Source organism: Acomys russatus, chromosome 2 (genome assembly GCF_903995435.1).
Source record: "Acomys russatus chromosome 2, mAcoRus1.1, whole genome shotgun sequence".
Classification (NCBI taxonomy): domain Eukaryota; kingdom Metazoa; phylum Chordata; class Mammalia; order Rodentia; family Muridae; genus Acomys; species Acomys russatus.
The window spans coordinates 94183487-94209011 of record NC_067138.1 but is presented as its reverse complement, the minus strand read 5'-3'; the positions used below and the strand labels follow the sequence as shown (position 1 = coordinate 94209011).

Genomic DNA, 25525 nt, shown 5'->3' with positions numbered 1-25525 from the left:
AAGAGAGCTGATTAGATATCATGCGTAGCGTATTCACCAGAGAACCTGTTCAAGATGCAGCAGTTAAAGGGAGGCGGGACGTATCCAGTTGCGCTCTAACTGTCCCTACTCAGCATTTGAATGGTCCCTCATTCAACCTGTGCAAGTCTGAGCTCACGTTCTTCCTACACCCCCTTCTCTAACGCCTTCCTAATGCCACAACCCTTTATACAGTTCCTCTTGTCATGGTGACCCCCAGCCATAAAACTGTTTTTATTGCTAATTCATAACGACAATTTTGCTACTGCTTTTAATCGTAATGTAAATATCTGATAGTCAGGAGATGTGACATGTTACCCCTGTGAACAGGTCATTCAACACCTCCCCCAAGAGGGTCGCGCCCCACAGGTTGAGAACCACTGGTCTAGAAGGAAAGCTCACTGTGGCATCACACCAAACTCGTGAACAGAGATGGCGATTACATGCGTCAGTTCGGACAGATAGAGCAAAGACACTATTGTGTGTGGTTGTTGAAGGGAGCTCCGAAGATAAATTTAATTCTCGAGTTACAGGATTTACACTGAAAATACCGCCCAGCATGGTAGTGCACTCCTTTAATTCTAGTACTCTAAAGGCAAAGACAGGAAGATCTCTGGAGTATGAAGCCAGCCTAGTCTATACAGTGAGTTCCAGGATAGCCAGGACTACATAGAGAGACGCTATCTCAAAAGAAGAAAAGAAACTAGAACATGTACTCTCTTTAACATCCAAACTTGTTATTTAGTTAGTGGATTTCAATTAACAACAATAGGAGCTGGGCGTGGTGGTGCACGTCTTTAATCCCAGCACTTCGGAGGCAGAGGCACACGGATCGCTGTAAGTTCGAGGCCAGCCTGGTCTTCAAAGTGAGTCCAGGACAGCCAAGGCTACACAGAGAAACCTTGTCTTGAAAAACAAACAAACAATAGCCCAGGCCTTAATGTCAACAATTAATAAATGGGACCTCATGAGGCTGAGAAGCTTCTGTAAGGCAGGAGACACTGTCAACATAACAAAGCGACAGCCTACAGACTGGGAAAAGATCTTCACCAACCCTACATCTGACAAAGGACTAATATCCAAAATATATAAAGAACTCAAGAAATTAAACACCACCAAACCAAATAACCCAATTGAGAAATGGGGCTTGGAACTAGACAGAGAATTCTCAACAGAGGAGTATCAAATGGCTGAGAAACACTTAAAGAAATGCTCAACCTCCTTAGTCATCAGGGAAATGCAAATCAAAACAACTCTGAGATTCCATCTTACACCCATCCGAATGGCTAAGATCAAAAAATCAAGCGACACCACATGCTGGCGAGGATGTGGGGAGGGAGAAACACTCCTTCATTGCTGGTGGGAATGCAAACTAGTACAGCCACTTTGGAAATCTATCTGGTGCTATCTCAGAAAACTGGGAATAGGGCTTCCTCAAGACCCAGCTATTCCACTCCTTGGAATATACCCAGAAGAAGCTCCAGCACACAACAAGAAACTTTGCTCAACCATGTTCATAGCAGCCTTATTCATAATAGCCAGATCATGGAAACAGCCTAAGTGTCCCTCAGTAGAAGAATGGATAAAGAAACTGTGGTACATATACACTATGGAATACTACTGAGCTATTAAAAACAAGGAATTCCCGAAATTTGTGGATAAATGGATTGAACTAGAAATGATCATAATGAGTGAGTTAACCCAGAAGCAGAAAGACTCAAATGGTATATACTCACTTATATCTGCACACTAGCCCAAGGGGCATGTCCCATGAAAGTCTTCACTTACCAGGAAACTGGGACAGAGGGGAGGACATCCTATTTGGACTCTAGATGAGAGAAGCATGGGAGAATGGCAAAGTAGAAGGATCCAGAGGGTCCTAGAAACCTACAAGAAGAACATTATGATAGGCAGATTTGGGCCCAGGGGTCCCGCTCAAACTATGGCACCAGCCAAGGACAATTCAGGCCATAAATGGCAAACCCCTACCCAGATCTAGCCAATGGACAGGACATTCTCCACAGTTGAGTGGAGAGTTGGGTCTGACTTTCACACGTACTCTGGTGCCTGATATTTGACCACGTACCCTGGATGGGGAGACCTGGTGGCACTCAGAGGAAGGATAGCAGGCTACCAAGAAGAGACTTGATACCCTATGAACATATACAGGGGGAGGAAGTCCCCCTCAGTCACAGTCATAGGGGAGGGGAGTAAGGAGAAAATGGGAGGGAGGGAGGAATGGGAGGATACAAGGGATGGGATAACCATTGAGATATAATATGAATAAATTAATATAATAAAATTTAAAAAACAAACAAAACAAAATCAATTAACAACAATAGGATTTACTGGCTAGATTTATAGAAAGCTATCCTTTCAAAGACTGTACAGGTAAACAATGAAAGAATTATTAATAAAGGAGAAATATAACCAATATAATTTTTTTTTAATTAAGATATTTTTCAAGACAGGGTTTCTCTGTGCAACAGCCCTGGCTGTGCTAGACTTGCTTTGTAGACCAGGCTGGCCTTGAACTCACAGAGATCTACCTGCCTCTGCCTCCCAAGTGCTGAGATTAAAGTTATGAGCTACCACGCCCAGCTACTATAACACACATATTATCAAGCAATGAGACAACTCTGGAGGCAAGGAAGGGTTTGGTTTTGTTGTTAGGGTGTTTGTTTTCATTTAGTGAACTTAATCCATATACTTGCAACATTAAAACTATTTAGATTCCAGACAGAATAAGAAAAGGAATAAATATTCAGATGGCATATAAAAACTCAACTGTGTTAAAGACTATCAACTTATGTAGCCAAATCGCCCACATTGCAACTTTCTGCAAAGAGAGATCTAGCAACACTAAACAGCTCCTGCAAGGTAACATAAGCACAGCTGCAAAAAGCACCTTTTTGAGATGTTATTTTCTTTCCATCCTTCCCATCTGAACACATTTATTATGCAAGAAAATCACTGAACAAAAGGATTTTTTAGACTTTATTTAACACTCCCTCCCCAGGCTGCTTCCAAAGAGTGAATCCAAAAACCACCTTAGAAATAGGACAATAGTAAAACCTCAAAGAATGAGAGTTTTAAGTGTATTTAAAGCCATAATTATATCTATGATAAACCATTACATTTTTTGTAAAAGAAAATCTAACTGAGCATATCAAAGGATGCCTAAAAATTTTCTTTAAAGATTTAACTTTATCATTTTTAATCTGTGTAGGAATGAATGTGTGCATGTAGCTATGAGCGTGTGAGTGCAGGTACCCGGCAATACTGGAGTTGCAGACCACTGTGAGCCTCCTGAGGTAGGGAAGGGAACTGAACACAGATCCTCCAGAAAAACACCAAGTGTTCTTAACTGTTCCTTGAGACCTGTCCAGCCCCAACCTCTTTAGAATTTAGTAAATAGAAAGGCATGTGTGTGTTTGTCCTGAGTTTTACTTGTATAAATTAAACGTTAAAGTAGCCTGGGGAAATATTGCAAAAGTTCTCCTGATAGTATTTTAAGAAATAAATGAAGAAAACTAGTAAAATTAGTGTTATTCTAAAGGCCCTAGCCTAAAGGATCAAAAGGCATAGTAACTGCACGTTAACAGCCATTAGCACCACCAAAATCCATGTGTCTCCTAATAAAAGTACTATTATGCGCCTGAAAAGCCCTTTAATCCCAACACCCTGGAGGCAGAGGCAGGCAGATCTTCATGAGCTCAAGGCCAGCCTGGTCTACAAAGCCAGTCCAGGACAGCCAAGGCTACAGAGAGAAACCCTGTCTCAGAAATAAAAAATAAAAAAAGCCTCCCCTTAGGCAGGCCTTTTCTGAAAATTAAATGAGTGATTTTAGGTGGGGTTATGAAGCACACGGCTGGATACATCAACAGTCCTCAGTTAAGCTTACTTCCTTTACTGTGATTTTTGCTTTGCTTTCTTTGCTACTGTTCCAGTTTGGAGGGATTATTCTATCTTGTTTTTCAGTGTATGCACAGTCTCTGTGCACACACAGGTATACACGAGTGTGTTCTTGTGTGTGCTGGTGTGTGTGTGTGTGTGTGTGTGTGTGTGTGTGTGTGTACATGCAGATTTCATAGATCAACCTCAAGAACTGTTCTTAGGCTAGCCATCCACGGTCACTGATCCCATGCAGAAAGCTTCTTAGCATAGCATTGAGCTCTCTCTCCTGCCTGGGAAGTTAACACTTATTCTCTACCAATTCAATCAGTACACAAGGGACCTCAGCATGCATCTTCTTACACAGCAAAGACATTGCTGGTACAGAGTTCAGCTGATTCCCCACATAGGACGCAACCTGAAGAGAGCATCCTTGCTCATTTAATTAAAGATCACAAGAACTCACCCTGAGCAGACCTGAAATTCAATAGCTGGCACCCTTGTAAAAGAAAGACCAGGCATGTCTAAGACGCAAACGCACAGCAACAGTGTGGGTGAGAACGCAGGGCAGAAATGGAGTTATGCAGGCGCAGCAGAGGGCTGGAACTGGAGGCTGCTGGGAGACAGAACAATTCCACCCGCCCCCAGAGCCTTCACAGACTTTGCTATCCACAATTATGAATGAACACATTTCTGTTGATTTGATCATCAAGTTTATAGGCAACTGTGGCCGCCTTAAATTGAGCCAAGTGATCCAACTTCAGGTCCTGCCCTCAGAAATCGGAAATTGTGACCTCAAACAGGCCATCCCTTCCACATGCAAGAGAGGACAGCCTAGGAGTGGACGATGGTGTGTGAGTGAGCAGCTGAAAGTCAGCCTGAAGTGCGAGTCGGGAACGGAACACACAACCTGTAATCCAATTTGTTTCTGATGCCCATGCGCATCTCTATTGTTGAGTCATATGACAGCAGCCCCCCTTTACCAAAAATGAGAAAGAAAGACAGGAGGACAGACAAACAGAGAGACAAACAGATCAGGCTGGAGATGAGGCTCAGGTAGTGGAGTGCTTGCTTGGCAAGCACAATGGTTCAGTGCCAGCATCGCATAAGCATGCATGGTGGTGGCCATCTGTAATGTCAGCACTCTTGAGGTAGAAACAGAGAATCTGGGTAATCTTCAACTGCACAGTGGGTTTGAGGCTAGCCTCAACTACACGAGACTGTGGGGTTTAGGGTTTAAGAGGAAGAGAAGGGAAAGGGGGAAGGGAAGGGAAGAGGAGGGGAGGGAAAGGAAGGGAAGGGGAGGGGAGGGGAGGGAGGGGAAGGGAAGGGAAGGGAAGGGGAGGGAAGGGAAGAAAGGGGAGGAAGAAGGGAAGAAAGGGGAGGAGGAAGAGGAAGAGTGACAGCAGTAAACAAAGAGCATTCTTACGTCCACACTAATTCAAGTGGATTCTGTAACTCAAGGCCCAACAGGCTCTAATATGTTCAAACATGCTCAGGAACCTGATGCCAATGTCATTCAATAATTAATTTTTTTTTTTTTAATTTTTAAAGCCAAGTTACACAAGATTACTCAAGAACTCTGAGAGTGAAGGGACTTTCAGGACTGAGCCACATGTCAGTAGCCAGAGCCATTACCAAAGGAGCCTCGGCTTTTACTAGGCATGAGACCCAAGACTCACATCTTATAATTAAAGAGTGTGGCTCAATAATGGTGTGGAGGATTCCAAGAAATCATAGACAACAAACAAGAAAAAAAAATTGGCCACGCTGTCCAAATGATGGTAATTCAAACCATTTGTGCAAATCACTCTATAGCAGGGATATAAATGATCACAACTGAGCACAGGAACCAGGTGTTGGGTTTCTTTTTCTTAGAGTTGATTTGATTACAATACTAAACACTGCTCATATATGCTCAGCCTTCTTTAAAAAATACACATAATGTTTGGCTCTAGCTTTCAAAACATAACAAAGATGAAGTACAAGCAAGTACCCTATTTGACCAGGGATAGAATAAAAAGGGATTAGGGGGAAAAAAACAGAAGAAAAGCAAGAATATTCCAAAATGGATACAAATGGTACAAACCTGGCCAAGCTGGCCAAGTACCTTTTTAACTGGAGAAGATTTGTGAGTCCTGAAAAGGATTCTTGCTCAGCCTCAGTCTCAGAAACTGAGAAGCAAATAGAAGAGAGAGAAACATTAGACCCCTGACCAAATCATTGTCTAAATGCATGGAAAAGTAAAAGAAAAAGAAACAGTGTCACAGGAAGGGAGTGAGGGAATAAAAACAGTCTTGAGGAAGTATGTTTAAATGACTGGGGGAACAAATGTGCCTTTAAGGAAAAAAAAAAAAGTGAGACATAAAACTACTGAGAACTTCCTTAAGAAAGTCCTGTATTCTCATTTATCTTCCAAGTAACAGAAAATTGTAAAACTTTCCTCTGATGCAGTTTTCTATTATAAAAGTAATGTGTTCCGTAGCCACTCTTCTGAAATCACCCAGAAACACTTAAGCATGAATATGACTCTTAAAATGACAAACAAAAGTACCGGGCGTGGTGGCGCACACCTTTAATCTCAGTACTCAGGAGGCAGAGGTAGGCAGCTCACTGTGAGTTCGAGGCCAGCCTGGTCTACACAGTGAGTCCAGGACAGCCAAGGCTACACAAAGAAACCCTGTCTCAAAAATAAAAAAAAAAGAAAAGAAAAGAAAAGAAAAAAAAAAAGAAAACGAAAACAAAAAGAAGAAGAAGACAAAGCCTCAGCCACATCTCAGCACTTTTTTAAAAAACATTTTCTTATTTGTTTTTAGCTTATTTATTTATTGTATGTGAGTACTTTATCTGCAGAAGAGGGCATCAGATCACATTATAGATGGCTGTGAGCCACCATGTGGTTGCTGGGAATTGAACTCAGGGCCTCTGAAAGAGCAGGCAGCGCTTCTAACCACTGCGCCATCTCTCCAGCCCCATCAGCACTTTAAAGAAATAGGGCAGAGTGTCCCAGATGGGGGAGGTGAAGAATCATTTTCAGAGAGATTTTGGGACTTTACAGAAAGCAAAGGGAATGGGGAGAAAAAAGAGAGAGCATCTACAAACACGCTAAGAGGCCTGAAGGGGAACTTTAACACACAAGATGGGCAGGCAGGCGTGGTCAGCTAACGAGGGCCCTGACTAGAACTGTGCCAGACAGGTGGCCACACCTGAGGTTACAGACTGAAGGCTGCATCCTACAAACATTTGAAAGGATCTTCAAGCTGGGCGTGGTGGAGCATGCCTTTAATCCCAGCACTTGGGAGGCAGAGGCAGGCGGATCACTGTGAGTTCAAGGCTAGCCTGGTCTACAAAGTGAGTCTAGGACAGCCAAGGATACACAGAGAAACCCTGTCTCGAGAAAAAAAAAAAAAAAACAAAAACAAAAACAAAAAAACAAAAGAGAGAGAGAGAGAAGAAAGAGCCTTGATACAAACATCCCTCCTTCCCTCCTCGGCCCCGGTCCTGCTAGATGAAATAAGGAAAAGGATGCTAAATAGTACAAAAATCCAGTACAGAGAGCCAAGAAGTATGTCTCCTCATTCCCTAGCTGTTCCCTACACAATAACAAAGCAATCCATTTTCTCAAAGAAGAGAATCATCAATAAAAGAGAAGACCCTGAGAGACGAGAATTTTCTCCAAGTACTCCTACGAATCGCTTTTTGGCGTTAGACTCACTATGGAATTTTTTATCTTTTATGCAAGATTTCCTTTAAAAGCAGACTTTCAGAATTCCAGAAAATATACTTTAATTTCCCATCTTCAATACTGCTTGTAAAATACATTAACAGTAGGTCCCTTCCCTGTTTGAAAGCACAAAAGGCACACAAATCAAATGTTAGCCTAGTTATCTAGAGTATAACCTTCCTTCCCACTGGGCACACTTTAAGAAGAAAGGGGGATGGGGAAACAGCACAGCTGAAATTACAGGCTGTCTTGACACCTCAATATCGAAAACTGAATACCTGGTTCCAAAGGAGAGTAAGATTTTATTCATAATCCGGTTACTAAGCAACAGTAACAAAGGCTGCATGAGCTTTCCGGAAGCTAAAAGAAAAAAACCATCTAAGGAATGAAAAGTGGGAACTCCTTACACTGGGAATCCTTAAACTCATACAAAGACAAAATGAAACACAATCTAAACTCAAAACAAGCAATTCTTCAAAGGACAAGAAAAGTATATGCTACTATGTATCATTCACTTTAATTCTAGTTTACATTCATCTCAAAACTCACATTCAGGGGTGAAAATCATTTCCTTACTGTGTGTCCTTTATAGTCCCCTGCTCCTTCACCCTCCCTAGGGAAGCAATTTTCTTTTTTCAAATTTCCTCACTGATTAAAAGAACATTTCAGAGGCCTTAAGTCCATTTCTTTGTTTACAGAAGCTATAAAAACTAGTTTACAATTGTTTCCTGTTGCCCCGGCTTTGAAGCAAGAACACTCTAGGACATCAAACTATTCCTTTGAAGAGCACAGTCTCTCAAGCAGAGCCAGACACTTTCCCAGCCACTCCCTTAAGTTCAGACAGCCAGGACACTGCAAATGGCAAGGCTCTTGAAATTAGACTATACAATGGCACAGTCCCTGAGCCAGCACCCCGCACACTGTGGGCTGGACTTCGGGGGGGGGGGGGGGGGGGGCTCCGACATTCCAAGGCCATTTAATAGACCAGCCCTGCAAGGGCCACAGAACTGGCAATCAGCTGGAGAGATGCTCGGCCACTTTTCCTTTCTCTGAACTTCTCAGCCTCTGGCTACAGACTGCAGAACCTCCACAAGGCACATTCTCCACAGGTCTATTCCACAGAGGCGTCTCACCTCTGGCATTTTCTCTCCCCACTCTACCCCCATCTCAGATCCTGAGGGATGGTAGTTAGAAGATAGGAAAAGATACATTTTGGAAATCTCTGAAATCAAAGCCAATCAGTCCTACTGTGGCTCTGCTCCCAAGTATCTCTGGAGCCCCATAAACCTCTGTGTGAGAAGAGAAAATCCTGAGGGAAGAAGAGACTTCAGTGGCACAAACTGAAAACCCACTGCCTGGGCCAAACTCATTCCAGCTTCCAGATCCCAAAGACAAACACGGTTTTCTGTCTCTGAAGCTTCCCAAAGCAGCCCTGGAAGAAGAGGCTGGCTGGAGTCCCTGTTTTTAATTAGCCTGATTCTTAAATTTCATTCTCATTTTTGCTTTTCATAAAAAACATAACCAGCACAAAGTTTGCTTTTTGTAATTGCTGCAAACCTCAAAGCTCTGCTACTTGAAATAAAGCAAATGAAGAAAATTCTGGTTTCTGACATGCAAACAATTATTACCTCTACCAGCGACAATAAAGAAAACTTAGCTCTTATGTAACATGCTTTATGATCAAACAGAGCCTAAGATTACATTGGCAAACAAGCTCGGTGGCCTGCAGTCCCAGCACTGAGAAGGCTGAGGTGGGAGGATCTCTTGAGCCCAGAGGTTCCAGACCAGCAAAGGGGATGCAGCAAAACCCAGCTTCCAACACAAGATAAACAGTAAACCAGGGCTCAGGCATCACTGTGCTTGCCTTTAAGCATGAAAACCTGAGTTTGCTCCCAGAACACATGTTTAACAATAAAAACAAAACAAACAAACAAATGCCTGGGCACAGTGGTACAGGCTTGCAATTGAGAGGTAGAAATAGGCAAATCCCTGTAGCCAGCTAACCTAATCTTTTCAGGGTCTTTCTGGCCAAGAATTCACCAGCTCAAAAAGCAAAAATATTGAAGGATTACAGCCCACACTCCTGCAACTATGGAGCTACCTGTTCATTGCCCACTTCCTACTGTGATAGGCTCTGTGCCCACAAGCTATAGCCAACACAAACCTGTTGCTTGTGAGGTATTTGGTCAGAGTGAAAAGAAACCTAATTCAATGCTCTTAGACAATTTGTCCAAATCCTTAAGACTTGCCATGCCAAGAGTTATTGCTAAAGTAAACTATGGATTCTGGGTGATAAAGATATGTTAGTGTACACTCAAGGCAAGAAAGATGGACCTCACCTGAGAAGCAACGCCTGCGGCTTCATAATAACCTGTTTCCATGCTCACACGTGAGCACGTACCAACAATCATTGCTCACACCTGAGCAAAAACCCACACACTTCCTCCATGCTCCCACGTGAGCACAGTAACCCCACCAACCTGTTTCCATGCTCACACGTGAGCACGTACCCCACACACACTCATCCATGCTCACACGTGAGCACGTACCCACACACACTCATCCATGCTCACACGTGAGCACGTACCCACACACACTCATCCATGCTCACACGTGAGCACGTACCCACACACACTCATCCATGCTCCAGTGAGCACTTACCACACACACTCATCCATGCTCACACGTGAGCACGTACCCACACACACTCATCCATGCTCACACATGAGCACGTACCCACACACACACTCATCCATGCTCACACTCACACTGACATGCACAAAACAAGCTGGCTAGCTTCAGGGACTGCTTCAGCGACATTTCCCTGTGGTTAACAGTTTAGCCTACATAAACATTCTCAGGTAAAGAAAAATTTCCCCACACACTTTCATTGTCAGAATGTCCATATTTGCACACTGTAAAAATTAAAGCTTTCTTCTTTATTTCTGGCCACATTTCCAAGGAATTCTAAAGCCTAGTAATGACTCATGTGTAAGATTAGTCACTGGCTGAGGTCAACTAACACTAATAACCTTTAGAAAAAGCCAAAAGCCACATGGAAATCTACTATTACAGAAGCGTGTGTGTGTGTGTGTGTGTGTGTGTGTGTGTGTGTGTGTGTCTGTGTCTGTGTCTCTGTGTTTATGTGCCTGTATGTGTGGGTGGGTGTGGGTGTGTCTCCCTGTGTGTCTGTGTGTGCTTCTGTGTGTGTGTGTGTGTATGTGTGTATGTGTGTCTGTGTGGGGGTATGTGTGTTTGTGTGTCTTTCTGTGTCTCTCTGTGTGTGTTTGTGTCTGTGTCTGTGTCTATGTGGGTATATGTATGGGTGGGTGGGCAGGGGTGTGTGTGTGTGTGTGTGTGTGTGTGTGTGTGTGTAAAGTGAGTTTAAATGATAGTGCCTTATAAAGCGAGGTGGGGGCATGAACACAATGCAGTGTTGAACTAGACATCATAAGTTAGTAAAAGCTCAATGCCGGAAATGAGTCTTTTAGAGTTGGCCAATGGGGTTCCATACTCCCACTCCTCCCCCAAAAAAATTATACGTTCCTGTTATTACTGTTGGTTACCCTCCAGAACTTGAGACATAGAACAAGAATGGAGAAACCAAGTATGTACAGACCTAGAAACTTCATCCTCACTGCCTACCTTTCAAGTACAAGAAGATGCTATAAACACCTCCAGTGGGAGGGTGAACAGTGTCTTTCTCGGCCAGCTGTGGATCTTGAGAGCTACAGTAACCTCCTTCCAGGAAAGATATGACCAGTGTGGCTCAATAGTGGCATGAATGTTACTGGAATAACCAGACACGTTCTGGTTGGATTTAAGGCCGCTCCGTAAGACAGAACCCATCCACAGCACTGTTACTTGGCTAAGAACCTGTGCCTAATAGGTGATAGGCCCTGGATGAGAAACTACAACTATTATCCTGCTAAATGGTCAGAGTGTTAAATCAGTTCTTAACAACGTATCACAGTCCCCACAGATGGGTGCACTGGAGCCTCTTCTTGTAGTAGACAGCTATTAACACAGGGCCCTCAAGTGGTCACCGTGAGGAGAATAAGAGACTGTGGAGTGCTCAGGCCTGAAGGAGACATCCATGTGGTAGGCCATCCTCCCAAGGACCAGGAGCATAAAGGAAGGAGTGGAAGGAGTCTAAGGCAGTAGATGACTACAGTGAAACTGTTCTCTGAATACAACAGGGCAGCCGCACTTGTGAGCTCGCAGTGAGTGTGAGAAGTAGCCTCACAAAGATGCTAAGCTGGAGAGGAGCTAGTCCCACGCCAGCTGAGGAGCTATACAGCTGATCGTAGCTGATGGATGGAGAGTCTGTTTTCTTTAAGGGTGTGAGCTCTGGCAGGCTGACCTTACTCTAGGGCATGAGCTCACAGCCAAGAGGATTTGGGCAGCACAAATTAAAGAGTCCATGGATTTAAAGAAAAAAATAAAAAGAAACAAAGTCATGTAAGTAGAGAGGTCGGGATAGATGTGGGAGGGGCTAGGGGATGAATAGGATCAAAAGCATTGTATAAAATTATCAAAGGACAAATTTAGTTCTTTTTTTTTTAAAGATTTATTTACTTATTAAGTACACAGTGTTCTGCCTGCATGTGAGCCAGCAAACCAGAAGAGGGCACCAGATCTCATTATAGATGGTTGTGAGCCACCATGTCGTTGCTGGGAATTGAACTCAAGACCTCTGGAAAAGCAGTCAGTACTCTCAACCTCTGAGTCATCTCTCCAGCCCCTTTTTTTTTTAATATTTTATTTTATTTTAATTTATGGGCATTGGTGTGAAGGTGTCAGACCTTGGAGTTACAGACAGTTGTGAGCTGCCATGTGGATGCTGGGAGTGGAACCAGGGTCCTTTGAAAAAACAGACGGTGCTCTTAACCACTAAGCCATCTCTCCAGCCCCAAATTTAGTTCTTAAATATTATTTTAAAGAATAGTCACTGAAGCACTGCCTATATTTGCAAAAGACTGAAAAATAGAAAAATGGTAAACTATGATTATCCCCATACAATAGAATTATCATGCAGGTAGAAAAAAAATCAGAACATTCTATGCATTTAAGGAATAAGTTCCAAAATAGGCTTTACACACACACACACACACACACACACACACACACACAAACACACACAAAATGTAGCATCAAGAGTATTTTATGAGGGCTAGAGAGATAGCTGAGACCCAGGTTTGACTCCCAGAACCCATGTGGTGGCTCACAACTCTTTGTAACTCTAGTCCCAAGGAATCCAATGTCCTCCTCTGGCCTCCACGGCTACCAGACATGTACATAGTACACAAACATACACACAGACAAAACACCCATACACATGAAATAATAAAATACACATGATTTTTAAAAGATTTAAAATGACAATGGATCTACATTTTTAAAAAATGTTTAATTATATAAACTATATATGCATAATATATAAATCTTCTAGTTTGAGAAAAAGGAAATATATGTGCATGTGAATGTTTAGTTATATATGTATCTTTTAACAATTAACATTTATTATGCATGATATATATACATATATATCATATATACAAAAAATAATCTTTAAAAGATGCTAAGACCCAGTATCAGTCTGCCACTACAGAGAAAAACAAAGAGCAAGGAAACTAGGGACTTTGTCTCTTAAACCAGTATATATGCTATACCTAGTCTAAAACACATTTGCACTTTTAAGAAATAATAATGTTACTGGCAATTACAACCAGATGGCAGACTTACTCACTATTAGCAATGTTTATACGTTATGGTTTATAATAGTGATTGAGGACTTATACTGATGTGTGACTAATATCGCTTGCCAGCATAATTTTCTAAGCTAATCCTCTAGAATTAAAGGTGAATACCCAAACCTGGCCTAACTGCTCTTTTTCTTTTGTTTGTATGTGTATGCACTACATACGTCACAGCAGATGGCTGTGAGTGCTTAGAAGTCAAACCCAGATCCTCTGGAAGAACAGCAAGTGTTCAAAATCAACGAGCTGTCTCTGCAGCCCTAAATGTTATCGTAATACACGTAGGCGCTGTTTTGGTCTTCTCGGTTACTAATGGTCTAATGTAAGAAATACAGCTCCAATTTCTATGTGTATGTCCAGGCACATAGGCCGCAGCTCTCTCCTCCTACCACCACGCCTCAGGTCAGGAACAAGAACCTTTACCCACTGAGCCAACTCATTAGCCCAAGCAATATAACTCACAATACAAGTAGATTCTATACTTAGAGATTTTAAAGCATTTGAAAACTATGGGGGATGGACACCATTATTGGTACTTGATTAAAAAAAAAAAAAAAGACAAAAATCTGTGTGACTTACTTAAAGCCACCTAATGAGTTAGAAAGACATAAAAATCTTTACTTTCAAAAATCCTCTCAAAATGACATTTTGTTGTTGTTGCTCTTGTTTTCTTTCAAGACAGGGTAGCCTTGGCTATCCTAGACTCACTCTGTAGACCAGGCTGGCTTCTAACTCACACATATCTGCCGGCCTCTGCCTCCTGAGTGCTGGGACAACAAGTGTGCACCACTGCACCAGATTCTAAGTGACTTCTTTAATGGATCCAAAAGCTGCTTTTTAATAGGCTACTTCTAAAATTACTAATATTCTCTACCTCTCTTTCTCTTGGTGCGCGTGTGCCTAGAAACAAAATGAATACATTTTAGTGCCAACACAATCCTTTCTTTTTCAGAACCATTCAGTCATCTACTAAGTTCAAAGATTATATGAGACACCAAAACACAGGTCAGAATAGTACGTGAGAGCAAGACACAGAGCTGAAAGGGCACAAGTATCTGTGTTGAAAGACAATGAAGGTGACACCGGAGGAGAAGGGAAGGAGCGCTGACCTCAGAAAGGTGAACAGTGACATTATATCCACATAGAGAGGTTGTGGGAAGACATATATACCCTGAGACAGGGTTTAGGGTTATAGATAGAAAGATATATAATAAATCTGATAATCAAATATTATACAAAGAAGTGACTAGAGGAAGCTGGATAGTTTTGTTTTGTTTTTAATATTTTATTGATTTATTTTTTTTAATGTTAGAAGAATAGAGGTAAAGAAGACTAACAGAATGCAAAACAGAATGGTTTTTACACACTGCTCATCACAGCCCCTCTGAAGACAGGAAAGAGATGAAGCACTCCACATTATGCCATGACAATAGAAGTGCGAAGGAAAACATTGAACAAGGGAGCCTGGGAAGCTCCAGGGTCATGTGAGCCACAGCCACAGCTGTCTCATCATCCCAGTTACTGTGGGACAGGGGGGTGTGAGGCACTATCACTTAAAAATGAACCAGAGCTTCTGCTTGCCTGCCTGCCAACCTGGATAAACTGTGGCTGCTGGTCAGTGAGCAGTCATGGGCAAATGCTCTCCCAAAAAGGCTGGAGTTGCCCCATCACTGATGTGGTGTGACTGAGTCCCTACGAAGTTCTAGGGAAGGGAAGGCTCCCGTGTCATCAGGAAGGCCAAACTCTTCAGCAGCAGAGCAAAGGCAAGAGTGTGTGTCACAGGGTGCCTGGATCCTGCTGGGTACAGGGAAGTTCATTAAGTGTTAACAACAGTCTTTTCCAGAAAAGCATTTCTCCAAGCAAAGAGCAGCAACTCCTTTTCCAGGAAGATGGTTTGGGTACTATTGTATTCAATTTCTTTTTCTCTGTGGTAGAGCTGCGGCTAGAACCCAGAGACTCGGCTGCGCTGTGTCAGCACTGTGTCACGGATCTCACCCAGCTCTCATCTCTCCGGGAAGACTGTCCGGTGTTCCTGCTTCAACCATGATCCTGTTGGACCATCTTGGAAAGAAGCAGACCCCTGTCACCCTCCGCCATTTCTATTACCCTCCGTCTGTGAATGGACTAAACAATGCTATATAAAACAACTTCAAAAACCTTGCTCCCAGGAATACTCAAGACACGCTCCTCTATCACCAAATATTTAAGAGAAACTCGTGTTATGATTTTCTAATACGCATTGCTGGTGCCAAGGGCTGACTGCGGCAGATAGCCAATACAATGTAAAAACTGTGTCACTGTGCGAGTAGAAATCCTTATGGCAAGTTTCCTCCTTAAAAATGAGTCAATTCATTATTGCAGCACAAATCCATGATCCTGAGCAGGAAGTCCGTGAGTTGGGTTTCTAAAAGCTTCGACCTTTGAGCAAACACGGCAGCAGGCGTACCTGGTAGAGGGAATCAGGTTGAGTATCCCGTTGAGAACATAGCTGAACTCTGCATGGCCCTGAGCAACAAGTGCCACCAGAGCCTCGCAGCAGGCTGTGCGAACCACCACATTGTCACTGCAGCACTTCTCCCACAGCAAGTTCAAGGCAGCCGTCTGAAAGCAAACCAGTGGTTAAAAGACACTTAGGATGAGGAGAAACGCGCACACAAGCTCAACCACTCATCAACATGTAACTCATTCACAGCGGGCTAGCTTCTGTACCAAGGATGCTGCCCTTGTCAGTTCGCTCCTATCAGAAACGAAAACCTCTTTTCCAGGAAAGGGAATGGATATGTTCTGATGTAGTGTCTCTCTCCCTGGGGTCTGGCTGCACAATAAGGCAGGAGGCAGGCAGAAGTGAAGGCCAAGTTCAAGCTCACGGTGAAGACTTGGCTCTAGCACCTGCTGAGCTACAAAATCTAACTGGACCCCAACAGCATCAGTTGGTCAGTCAGTTCACCTAACTGAACTCCAAATACTATCTGTGCCTGAAGCTTCTATGGCAGTGCCATTTTCAGAATGTTCCTACTCTTCTGCCACCAAGCTCTAAGACCTTCACACACTTCAGCTCCATCCAACCTCTCGACTCCAATGTGAGCCATGACAGAGGGAGCCATCGGGGCACAGGACCAGCAACTGCCCATTGCAACTACCCAACTGCCCATTGTGATGGCTAGCAACAAGTCCTAAAAGAATTATTGTGCCCAAGAAAAAATACCATGACTTTTCCCCTCGCACTAAGAATCTACATTCACTCACAGAAACATACCAGATGGACAGAGAAGTCAACAGAAGTTCTGATTTTGAAAACAGAACTGTGAGCTTTTTCACTTTCTCAGAACTCATGGGGCCCCCACCTCAGAAAGATCTACTTATAAATAATAAATCCACATTTAAATGTATTTTGAGTTAAATCTGTTGAGGTTTACGTTCTTTTTTCTTTTTTAAGTAAAAGAAATGTCATGGTAACAAGCATGTAATCTTAGTGCATAGAAGGGGGCGGGGGGAGAGAGAGAGAGAGAGAGAGAGAGAGAGAGGGAGAGAGAGAGGTGGCTCGGTGATTAACAGCATGGACTTCACTGCCCCCTCCTTTGGAGAACCCAAGTTCGATTCGCAGAAACCACCATTAGGTGCCTTTAACGAGCTCCAGGCCAGAACCCCTACATACTTGCATATAATTTAAAGTAACAAAAAGTTAATGATGATAAACATACAATGAAGCTGTTTTTCTTCTCTTTGGATGCAGTTTATCACAGTGTTGTGATTGGGGGCTGTGGAGACGGTTCAGCGGGCAAATGATTTGTAACACAAGTAAGAGAAACTGCATCCTCAGCCCAGGAGGAGACAGGGGTACGCTGAGGCGGGCCAGCCCCTAATCAAACTAAAACCAAAGCTCCAGGCTTACTGAGAGGTTCGGCCCCGCGGGAGTAAGGCTGAAAGTAACAGAACCAGAACATGGGACAGGATACCTAATCTCCTCATGCAGCCTCCACATTCGCATGAAAGGTGGGCACACCAGCACACACACACACACACACACACACACACACACACCCTTGCACACACAACATACATACACACACACCAAATTTTTGCATACAACAGACATATACCACACACCACCATACCACACACCACAACACACACTACATACGTACCACATACCATACACACATACACACCACACACACACACACACACCACACATATACACAGCACACCACATACCATTCAAATACACACCACCCATCACACACATACACAAACGACATTGCACATCCCATATACACACACACCACACACACACACACACATCATGCCAGGTCACACACATCACACTACACCACATACCATACGCATACATACCACACATCACACACAACACACTACACATAAACACACACCACAGACCGCAGAGCACATCACACATACATACACACACCACCACACCAAATTAAGAGGAAGAAAGAAGTCTACGATTCAAGGAAAACTCAGAGTCTGCAGCTCGCAGAGAAGCAAACAGCACTGTGCGGCCCTTCCACTGCAGCAGCTGAACATCTCTGCAGTCTTAAGACTCCACTATGGTCAGGCGTTGGTGTCGTACACCTTTAACCCCAGCACTTGGGAAGGGAGAGGCAGGTGGATCTCTGTGAGTTCAAGGCCAGCCTGGTCTACAGAGTGAGTTCAAGGATAGCCAAAGCTGTTACACAGAGAAACCCTGTCTCAAAAAAACAAAAAAACAAAAAACAAAAACAAAAACAAAAAAAAAAAAGACTCCACTATGAAAGAACAATAGAGTTAAAAGTCAGCCACTGTAGAAAGGAAACATTTATATTCTGTTTCCCCTTCTATTCAGAAGAAAATTTGTTTTCACAATAGCTTAGGGTCTTAAATGCCATTATTCTGTTATCAAGCCAGAAAAATATGGTAACTGGATTAATAACCTCGCCTAAGATGACACCGTGTCCTTCTAGAGGTAGGTATTCATTTACTAGTGGAAAAGCAAACATTTACTTAAAAGGATGTAACATTCAATAAATCCAAGCAATTTAGGTAAGATCACTAGGATTTCTTCATAATGTGATTACTGGTATGGCTGGGATCAGGGTTCCCAGGAAACCTGATTCACACGACCACTACAAACACAGGTAAGTGCTAATTAGTGAAGTAACCACTACACTAATATCCGCACATCAACAGGCAGAAAGAATGTGAGGGCCAGCAATGTGGCTCAGCCAAGCAACCTGAGTTCAAACCCTAGGACTTACATGACAGGAAAAGACAGCATACTCTCACAAGCTGTCCTCTGGCACACAAAAGCACACTGAGCTACATCTGCATGCACAGATACACACATACACACTCCTGTGTAGCAGAGAGAACGTAAGGAAAAGGAAAGCAATCGATTTTTGTTGGGAGAAAGAAATGTCTTGTTTCTGCAGTTTGCACACGGGCACCTGTGCCTAGCAAGTCAAAATACACAATACCAACTGGCCAAAGCCTGACTAATTTTGTATCAGCTCTCAAGCACTGCTTCCTGGCCTGGCTCGGGACAGGAAGCTTTCTTCCAGCTCCAACCATCAACCCAAGGCCTTCCCAACTTAAAATTTACACTCAGGGCTGAGCTGAAGCAGGAGAAATCTCCCACACCTGAACTCAGGCCCTGAGTCCATTTTCTCTATTGCTAAAAACATTCCCTCAGGGGGACTTCTGTCACCTTCTCTAGCGTGCCCTTCCTTCCTCCCACCCACAATGATGGCCTCGTCCTCCTCCACCCTCCCCATGGCTCCTCCTGGAGTTAGTCATACATGCCCAAGGTAAAAGAACGAGACAGAATAAAAACCTGACACGCCAAAGGGAAGGGGGGAGGAAAATAAGGGGGAGGACATGGAAGATGGAAGAAGTGAGGAGAGGGAAAGGAAGCCGGTGGGGGGGGCGGGGAGCAAGACAAGAGCTGTAGGCAAAACTCCTCCCAGTTCAAGATTGTTTCCACAGTGAATTGAACTGCAAGGCAAGCACAGGGTGTGCGGCCCAGCAGGCAGAAGTATTTTAATAAAATGAAAGCAAGGGCAGAGTCTTGGTCGGCTGCCTACTGCTGGGACAAGCACCATAACCAGAAACAAGCAGGTGAGGAAAGGGTCCAGCGGGAAGAGAGAGCAGGGTACAAACTCAAAGCAGCAAGTGAAGCGCATGAAGGAGCACTGATTACTGGTTCATTCCCCATGGCTTGCTCAGCCTGGTTTCTTATACAACCCAGGACCACCTGCCCAGAGGTGGCACCACCACAGCCAGCTGAGCACTCCCACACCAGTTATTAATCAAGAAAATGCCCCCCCCCCAGAGTTGCCCGCAGGCGAAGATAATGGGTGCGATTTCTCAGCTGAGGTTCCCTACTCTCAAGTGATCCTGGCTTTTGTCATTTTGACAGAAAAACTAACCAGCGGCACACACAAACACAAAACAAAGTTAAACACAGACCTGGTTCGTGGATTGGTGTATCTTTTCTGAAACACCATGTTCTTTTAGGACAGCAGCAATAAGATGACCTACAGCCTAAAAGAACAAACAAAATTAATGAGCATCCGCACTCAGAAGTTCTTCCCAAAGAGTGCATTTAAAAGTAATCAATATGGTCCTCATTTGCATGCATGAGCAAGCTGTGCTGTCAACTGCTAAGAAACTAAAGTCCCTTTCGCTGTGTGCCATGTAGAAAGCATTGGATGAGGCACTCCACATGTGTGACCCAAGTCTTCAGAACAACCTCCAAAGTAGGCAATTTATCCCAGATGAGCACTAAACAAACCATTCTTCACAGAGGCTAAAATCATTAGCCCTCAGCTCAAATTCCTGTCACCTAATATTAAAGATAATTTGAAATTATACAATCCATTAAAGCATGAGACAAAAGCCCCAGTCTATTGTTTTTTTTTGTTTGTTTGTTTGTTTTTTCCGAGACAGGGTTTCTCTGTATAGCCCTGGCTGTCCTGATTCTCTCTGTAGACCAGGCTGGCCTCGAACTCACAGAGATCCACATACCCCTGCCTCCCAAGTGCTGGCATCAAGGGCAGGTGCCACCATCGCCCAGCTAAAAACCCCAGTCTTTAAAACCTTCTTTGCATCTAAATGCAATCTGTCGTGTTTTATGGTGTCCTTAGTAAAAATGGAGGGAAAAAACATCACCCTCATTTTTATGAATGTGGGCTGCACAGACCTGAGAGAACCTCCTCCCTCCTCCACCCTGGCCTCTCTCTTCCAGACCCTACTATTTTCATTTTCATCTCTCCTAATACTTTTACATTCATTTACGTGTGTGCGTGCACACAAAAGTGCTGGCGTGCATGCCACAGCCCACATGTGCAGAAGTCAATTCTTTCCTTCCGGTTTGAGGGCCCAGAGGTTTGAACGCGGGTCATCCTCGGGCTTAGCAGTAAGTGTCTTTACCCACAGAGCCATCTCACGGCCCTATTTTAATGTATTTATCCTTTTCCCATAGGCTTTAGGTCTTGATTAAGTTTTCAGTCTCACAAATCTCTAAAAGTTTCCCACATTCTGCTTTAATCAAAGAGCCCAAAATGAAACTCAGACTTAAGGAGAGTTGATTACATAAATACATGAATGTTACCTCCCACCACCTCAGCATCTGCCTAACCGGCACAGCGGCCTGACAAAAGTCTGGCTGGCAGCACCACAGCCATTTTGTACACAGCTAGGGAAATTTTCCCTGCTACAACTGTACATGCTGCACTTGGGACCACTTACAGCAGTGCTGAAAACAGCTGTCAACCTTGCAAAGTCTCTAGAAAAGCTCAAAGAACTACAAGGCACACGCACCCTTCACGCACATGTGCATGTACATTTCAAATCCTGATGCTCAAATGATTTAAGACCTCAGTGCTTGAATTTTGTGAAGGAAATTACTCACTTACACAAAAACAAACTGTAGTTCAATCTGCTATCTTTTGTCTTCTAGCAAAAGAATAAGAAAACTGAAGACCAATGAGAAGTTTCTATTTCACAAACGTTACTGTACGTGGCCATCTGCTGAAAAGATGCGCCATTATTTTACCCATCACTAAGGAACTAAAAAGGACTGCCAATTAGTCTATAATGCACAGTGCCATCTACAGTTTGAGATTTTTATTTTAGGTTACTCGGAGAACTCTTCTAGATTCATTTAGAAAATAGTGGACGGGCTGGAGAGGTGGCTCAGTGGTTAGGAGCACTGGCTGCCCTTCCTGAGGTCCTGAGTTCAAGTCCCAGCAACCACATGGTGGCTCACAACCATCTATAATGTGATCTGGTGTCCTCTTCTGGCCTGCAGGTGTACATGCAAGCAGAGCACTGTATACATAATAAGTAAAATAAATCTTTAAAAAGAAATAGTGGTCAAGTTCACAAATGTGCATGTGGTACCCACTGTAGTTCACCTGCTATCAGCAGTGGCTAGATGCCATCTAATTTCCAAAATGAAAATAAAAATAAAAATAAAAAAGGCTGTGTGTCAATCACAGAGGTTAAGAAAGGTAACAGTTGTTATGTGACTCCTAAAGACAGGGCACACTCATAAGAACCTAAGAACCAGCATGAAATGCAACAGAGACACAGAAAAAAGCTATTGCACACAGTTAGGAAAAGGACTAAAAGAAAATCAACTTCATGTTACACATCTCCCCACTCCCAGCAAGAGTCAATTTCTCTAATCTGCTTTTCCGTTCATCTTTTAAACTATAAAAGACCTTATGCAACTCTGACACCTCCACACCTGGTACATCTTGCTACCTTGCTACTTCACTTCTGTAACAGAGCTGAAACAGACAATTTATAATTAACAATACATATACATATACATATACACATTCCGTTTCATGTAACTGTAACACACGTCAGCATTTCCTTTTATTTATGCTAGTGAAGGTTACTCAAGCACAGAAAAATGGAAATTGTAAACGGAATCTTCCTCATCTTCTTCTTCAGGGGAAGGGCCTGTGCTGCACGGAGCAGAGCATGACTTCAACTCAGCCAGGCAGAAGGGAATCTTGCATAAGGAGTGTTCTACTCCTCATGGAAGGGTTCCCCACTTCCCAGCTAAGTCAGTTCCCACAGCAGGCATCTCCGAAGGCAGCTGCTCAAAGGATCCAAGATGCTGTCCAGGGTAAGTCTTCACACCGGCTTTCCCCAGCTGTTTAGCTTCCCTCACAGGAAGTGATGATAAGCATTTATAGTACCAGGGTTTACCAGAATGCTCCTACTTAGCCAGCTAGAAAAACCGTCATCACTTTAACCACTCAATTACTGAAAGGCTCTGTAAATTAAATTATCCCAGTTTCCATCTCAGCAGGTAAACAGCACATTAATCCAGAGTGTTTTAATTATTGAATATTGTTATTATTAAATTTAGTATTCTTAATAGTTAGAGAGAGGTAGAATATAACTTTTTAATATTAATTCTTCAAACTTTGTGGAGATATAGTTTAAAAATCTACATCTGTTCCTATTATTAAACATAGGCAAAAAAAAATAATCATATTCAGAAGCTATTAATCAAGATTATATTATTTCTAGGTGGAAACATGAAATAAACAGAAGCTAAAATTTAACAATTTTAAATATTAGTTTCTGTAACTCAAATGTACTTACACGCTTATATAAACATTGCTTACTAAGATAAGTCATAAGTAGAAGAAAATATTTCATGTGAAAACACAAAGTTCAATTTATAGTCCACCAAAAGTGTTCATTTGTTACCATGCAGCAAAAATAAATAAAAATTACCTGTGACTGGATAAGAGAATTTGGAAATTCAAACCTTTTCCTGATATCGTCTGACATTTTTGCTTCTCTCACAGGTATATATATCCAGCTTCTGTAATAAAACAAGTGATTTATTAACCCTCTAATTGCTTTGGAGTGCAAACCAATTATTTCTCAAATCCCGTAAAAGTAATTTTTAAAAACATCAATGAAAACAAAACATGGACCCCTGCAGACACTTCTTAGCATAACCTTTGCTGTTAACCACATGAGCATTCAAAAATATCATTGATACACAAACTAAAAATGCCCAACAACTTGATGTTTTCCCACAAGTTAATTCTCAAACAGATGAATTCATGCAACAGAACCTTCAAAACAGCCACATACTTACAACAAAAGCTCATCCTTTCATGAATCAAAACTTTCAAGAGAGGGCTAAAAGGAGGGCTCAGTAGTGGAGACCACGTGGCAGCTCACAACTGCCCGGCACCTGCATGCACATGGTACATACACACGCACACACTCAGGCACACACACATACATATAAAATATAAATATGCCTTTTAAAAAAATCCTTGAAGGGAAAGTCAAACTGTGGCAGGATTGTTTAAGCTCACACCTCCCTATGAGAGCAGCTTTCATCTCAGCAAGACTCCAACTGCAGCTGAGCCTCTGGACTTCAGGCATGACCTCAGACCTACACATCAAAACCAGCTACTTGTCCCTTATGAGAACAAGGAAGGAATCCGCACCAATGTTAATGTTTACATCGAACCTCTCAACCTTACTGTTCTTAATAAGAGGAGAGAGACGAGGACACAGAATAGGAGGATTCCCTAAGAGGACCAATTTATCCAACTCCCATGCAGCACTGCTCCCACCCAATTACATCCCTTGAAACGCTGGGGTTTTAATCCCATGGTCACTGCAGCAAAGGTCAAAACTGTCCACACCTAGATGCTCTCTGTTTTGGATGCGGTTTGAATATGTACCCGAGGATTCATGCTTTGAAATTTAACCTCTTCAGAGGGTGAAAACGCAGCTGAAACAAAGTGTTTGGAGGTGGGGCCTTTAGGAGGTGATTAGGGTTAATAAAATCATAGGGTAGGGCCTTTTCCATGGAATCCTGGTGGCTTTATAAGGAGACAAGCCAAAGCAGTGGTGGCGCACTCCTCTAATCCCAGCTCTCCAGAGGCAGAAACAGGTGGATCTCTGAGTTTGAGGCCAGCCTGGTCTACAGAGCAAGTGCCAGGGCCACACAGAGAAACTGTCTCGAAACAAAAAAAAGAAAAGAAAAGAAAAAAAAGAAAGAAAGAAAGAAAGAAAGAAAGAAAGAAAGAAAAAGAAAAGGAGACATGTCACTTGTTTCTGACTCCTGAGGGGCTCCAGCACTCTGCCAGCAAGAAGCCTATCAGTACAGATACTTGAATCCTTTAGTTTCAGATACTCCATTACAGTAACACAGACTAATAGTTACTTCATGAAAAATAAGCACACGTGCAAACACAAAGAAGCACTGTATTAAGGCTGCAGCATCTTTAACTACTTTCTTTACTTCATCCAAAGTTAAATTCCCTGGGAGTAATTTATGGCTCTTTGATTCCACACCTATGCTCAACTTTACTCCCCTGAATCTGTCACTTCATGGCACTGACACAATTTGCTCTAAGACTGCAAACTAGTCCGTCCTAAATGTGTTCAGAGCCTTAAACAAATCACTACTTCTTCAGTTTCCCAATGTGTCAATTGCAACCTTCTTGAAACTTCTTCTAATTCCACAACATATCATAACAGAATTCCTAAAGTGAATCCTTAGGAAATCCAGGAAAGGGGGATGAGAGAATGAAACATTGGGGGCGGGGAGCTGTGAAGACATAAATCTCACATGTTTGGATTAATGTATTTGTTTAGCATGTATCTAAGTGCTATCATATTATTCTAGGTGCCTAGGCTACAAAGCAAATGAAACAGACAAAAATGTCTATAGCCATGGAATTTACCATCTAACCGGCAAAAAAAAAAACCAAAAAACAAAAAACATTTTTTTCTTATAGAAAATGTAGTTCAGGGGGCTAGAGAGATGGCTCAGTGGTTAAGAGCACTGTCTGTTCTTCCAAAGGACCCGGGTTCAATTCCCAGCACCCACATGGCAGCTTACAGCTGTCTGTAATTCCAGTTCCAAAGGATCTGACACCCTTGCCCCCACACCAATGCGCATAAAATAAAATTAAATAAATTGTTTTTAAACAGAAAATGTAGTTCAGGCGTAGTGGTGCATGCCTTTAATCCCAGAACTTGGGGGGCAGGGGGAGGTAGGCAGATCCCTGTGAGACCCACTCTGGTCTACATTAGGAGTGCCGTGCCTGACAGAGCTACGTAATGACCCTAA

General features: G+C 42.8%; 1 protein-coding gene across 1 annotated transcript in view; it reads right to left on the bottom strand.

The window, feature by feature from the left end:
• Focad (focadhesin) overlaps positions 1-23270 on the bottom strand; it is a 282156-nt gene extending 258886 nt beyond the window's left edge. Inside the window, exons 1-3 of the mRNA XM_051164051.1 lie at positions 23155-23270; positions 19861-19935; positions 15842-15996 (exon numbers count right to left, since the gene is read on the bottom strand). Of these exons, the coding sequence (XP_051020008.1) occupies positions 15842-15996; positions 19861-19935; positions 23155-23211 (287 nt within the window). The 5' untranslated portion in view covers positions 23212-23270. The remainder of the gene's footprint in view (positions 1-15841; positions 15997-19860; positions 19936-23154) is intronic.
• Between the last annotated feature and the right edge of the window lie 2255 nt (positions 23271-25525).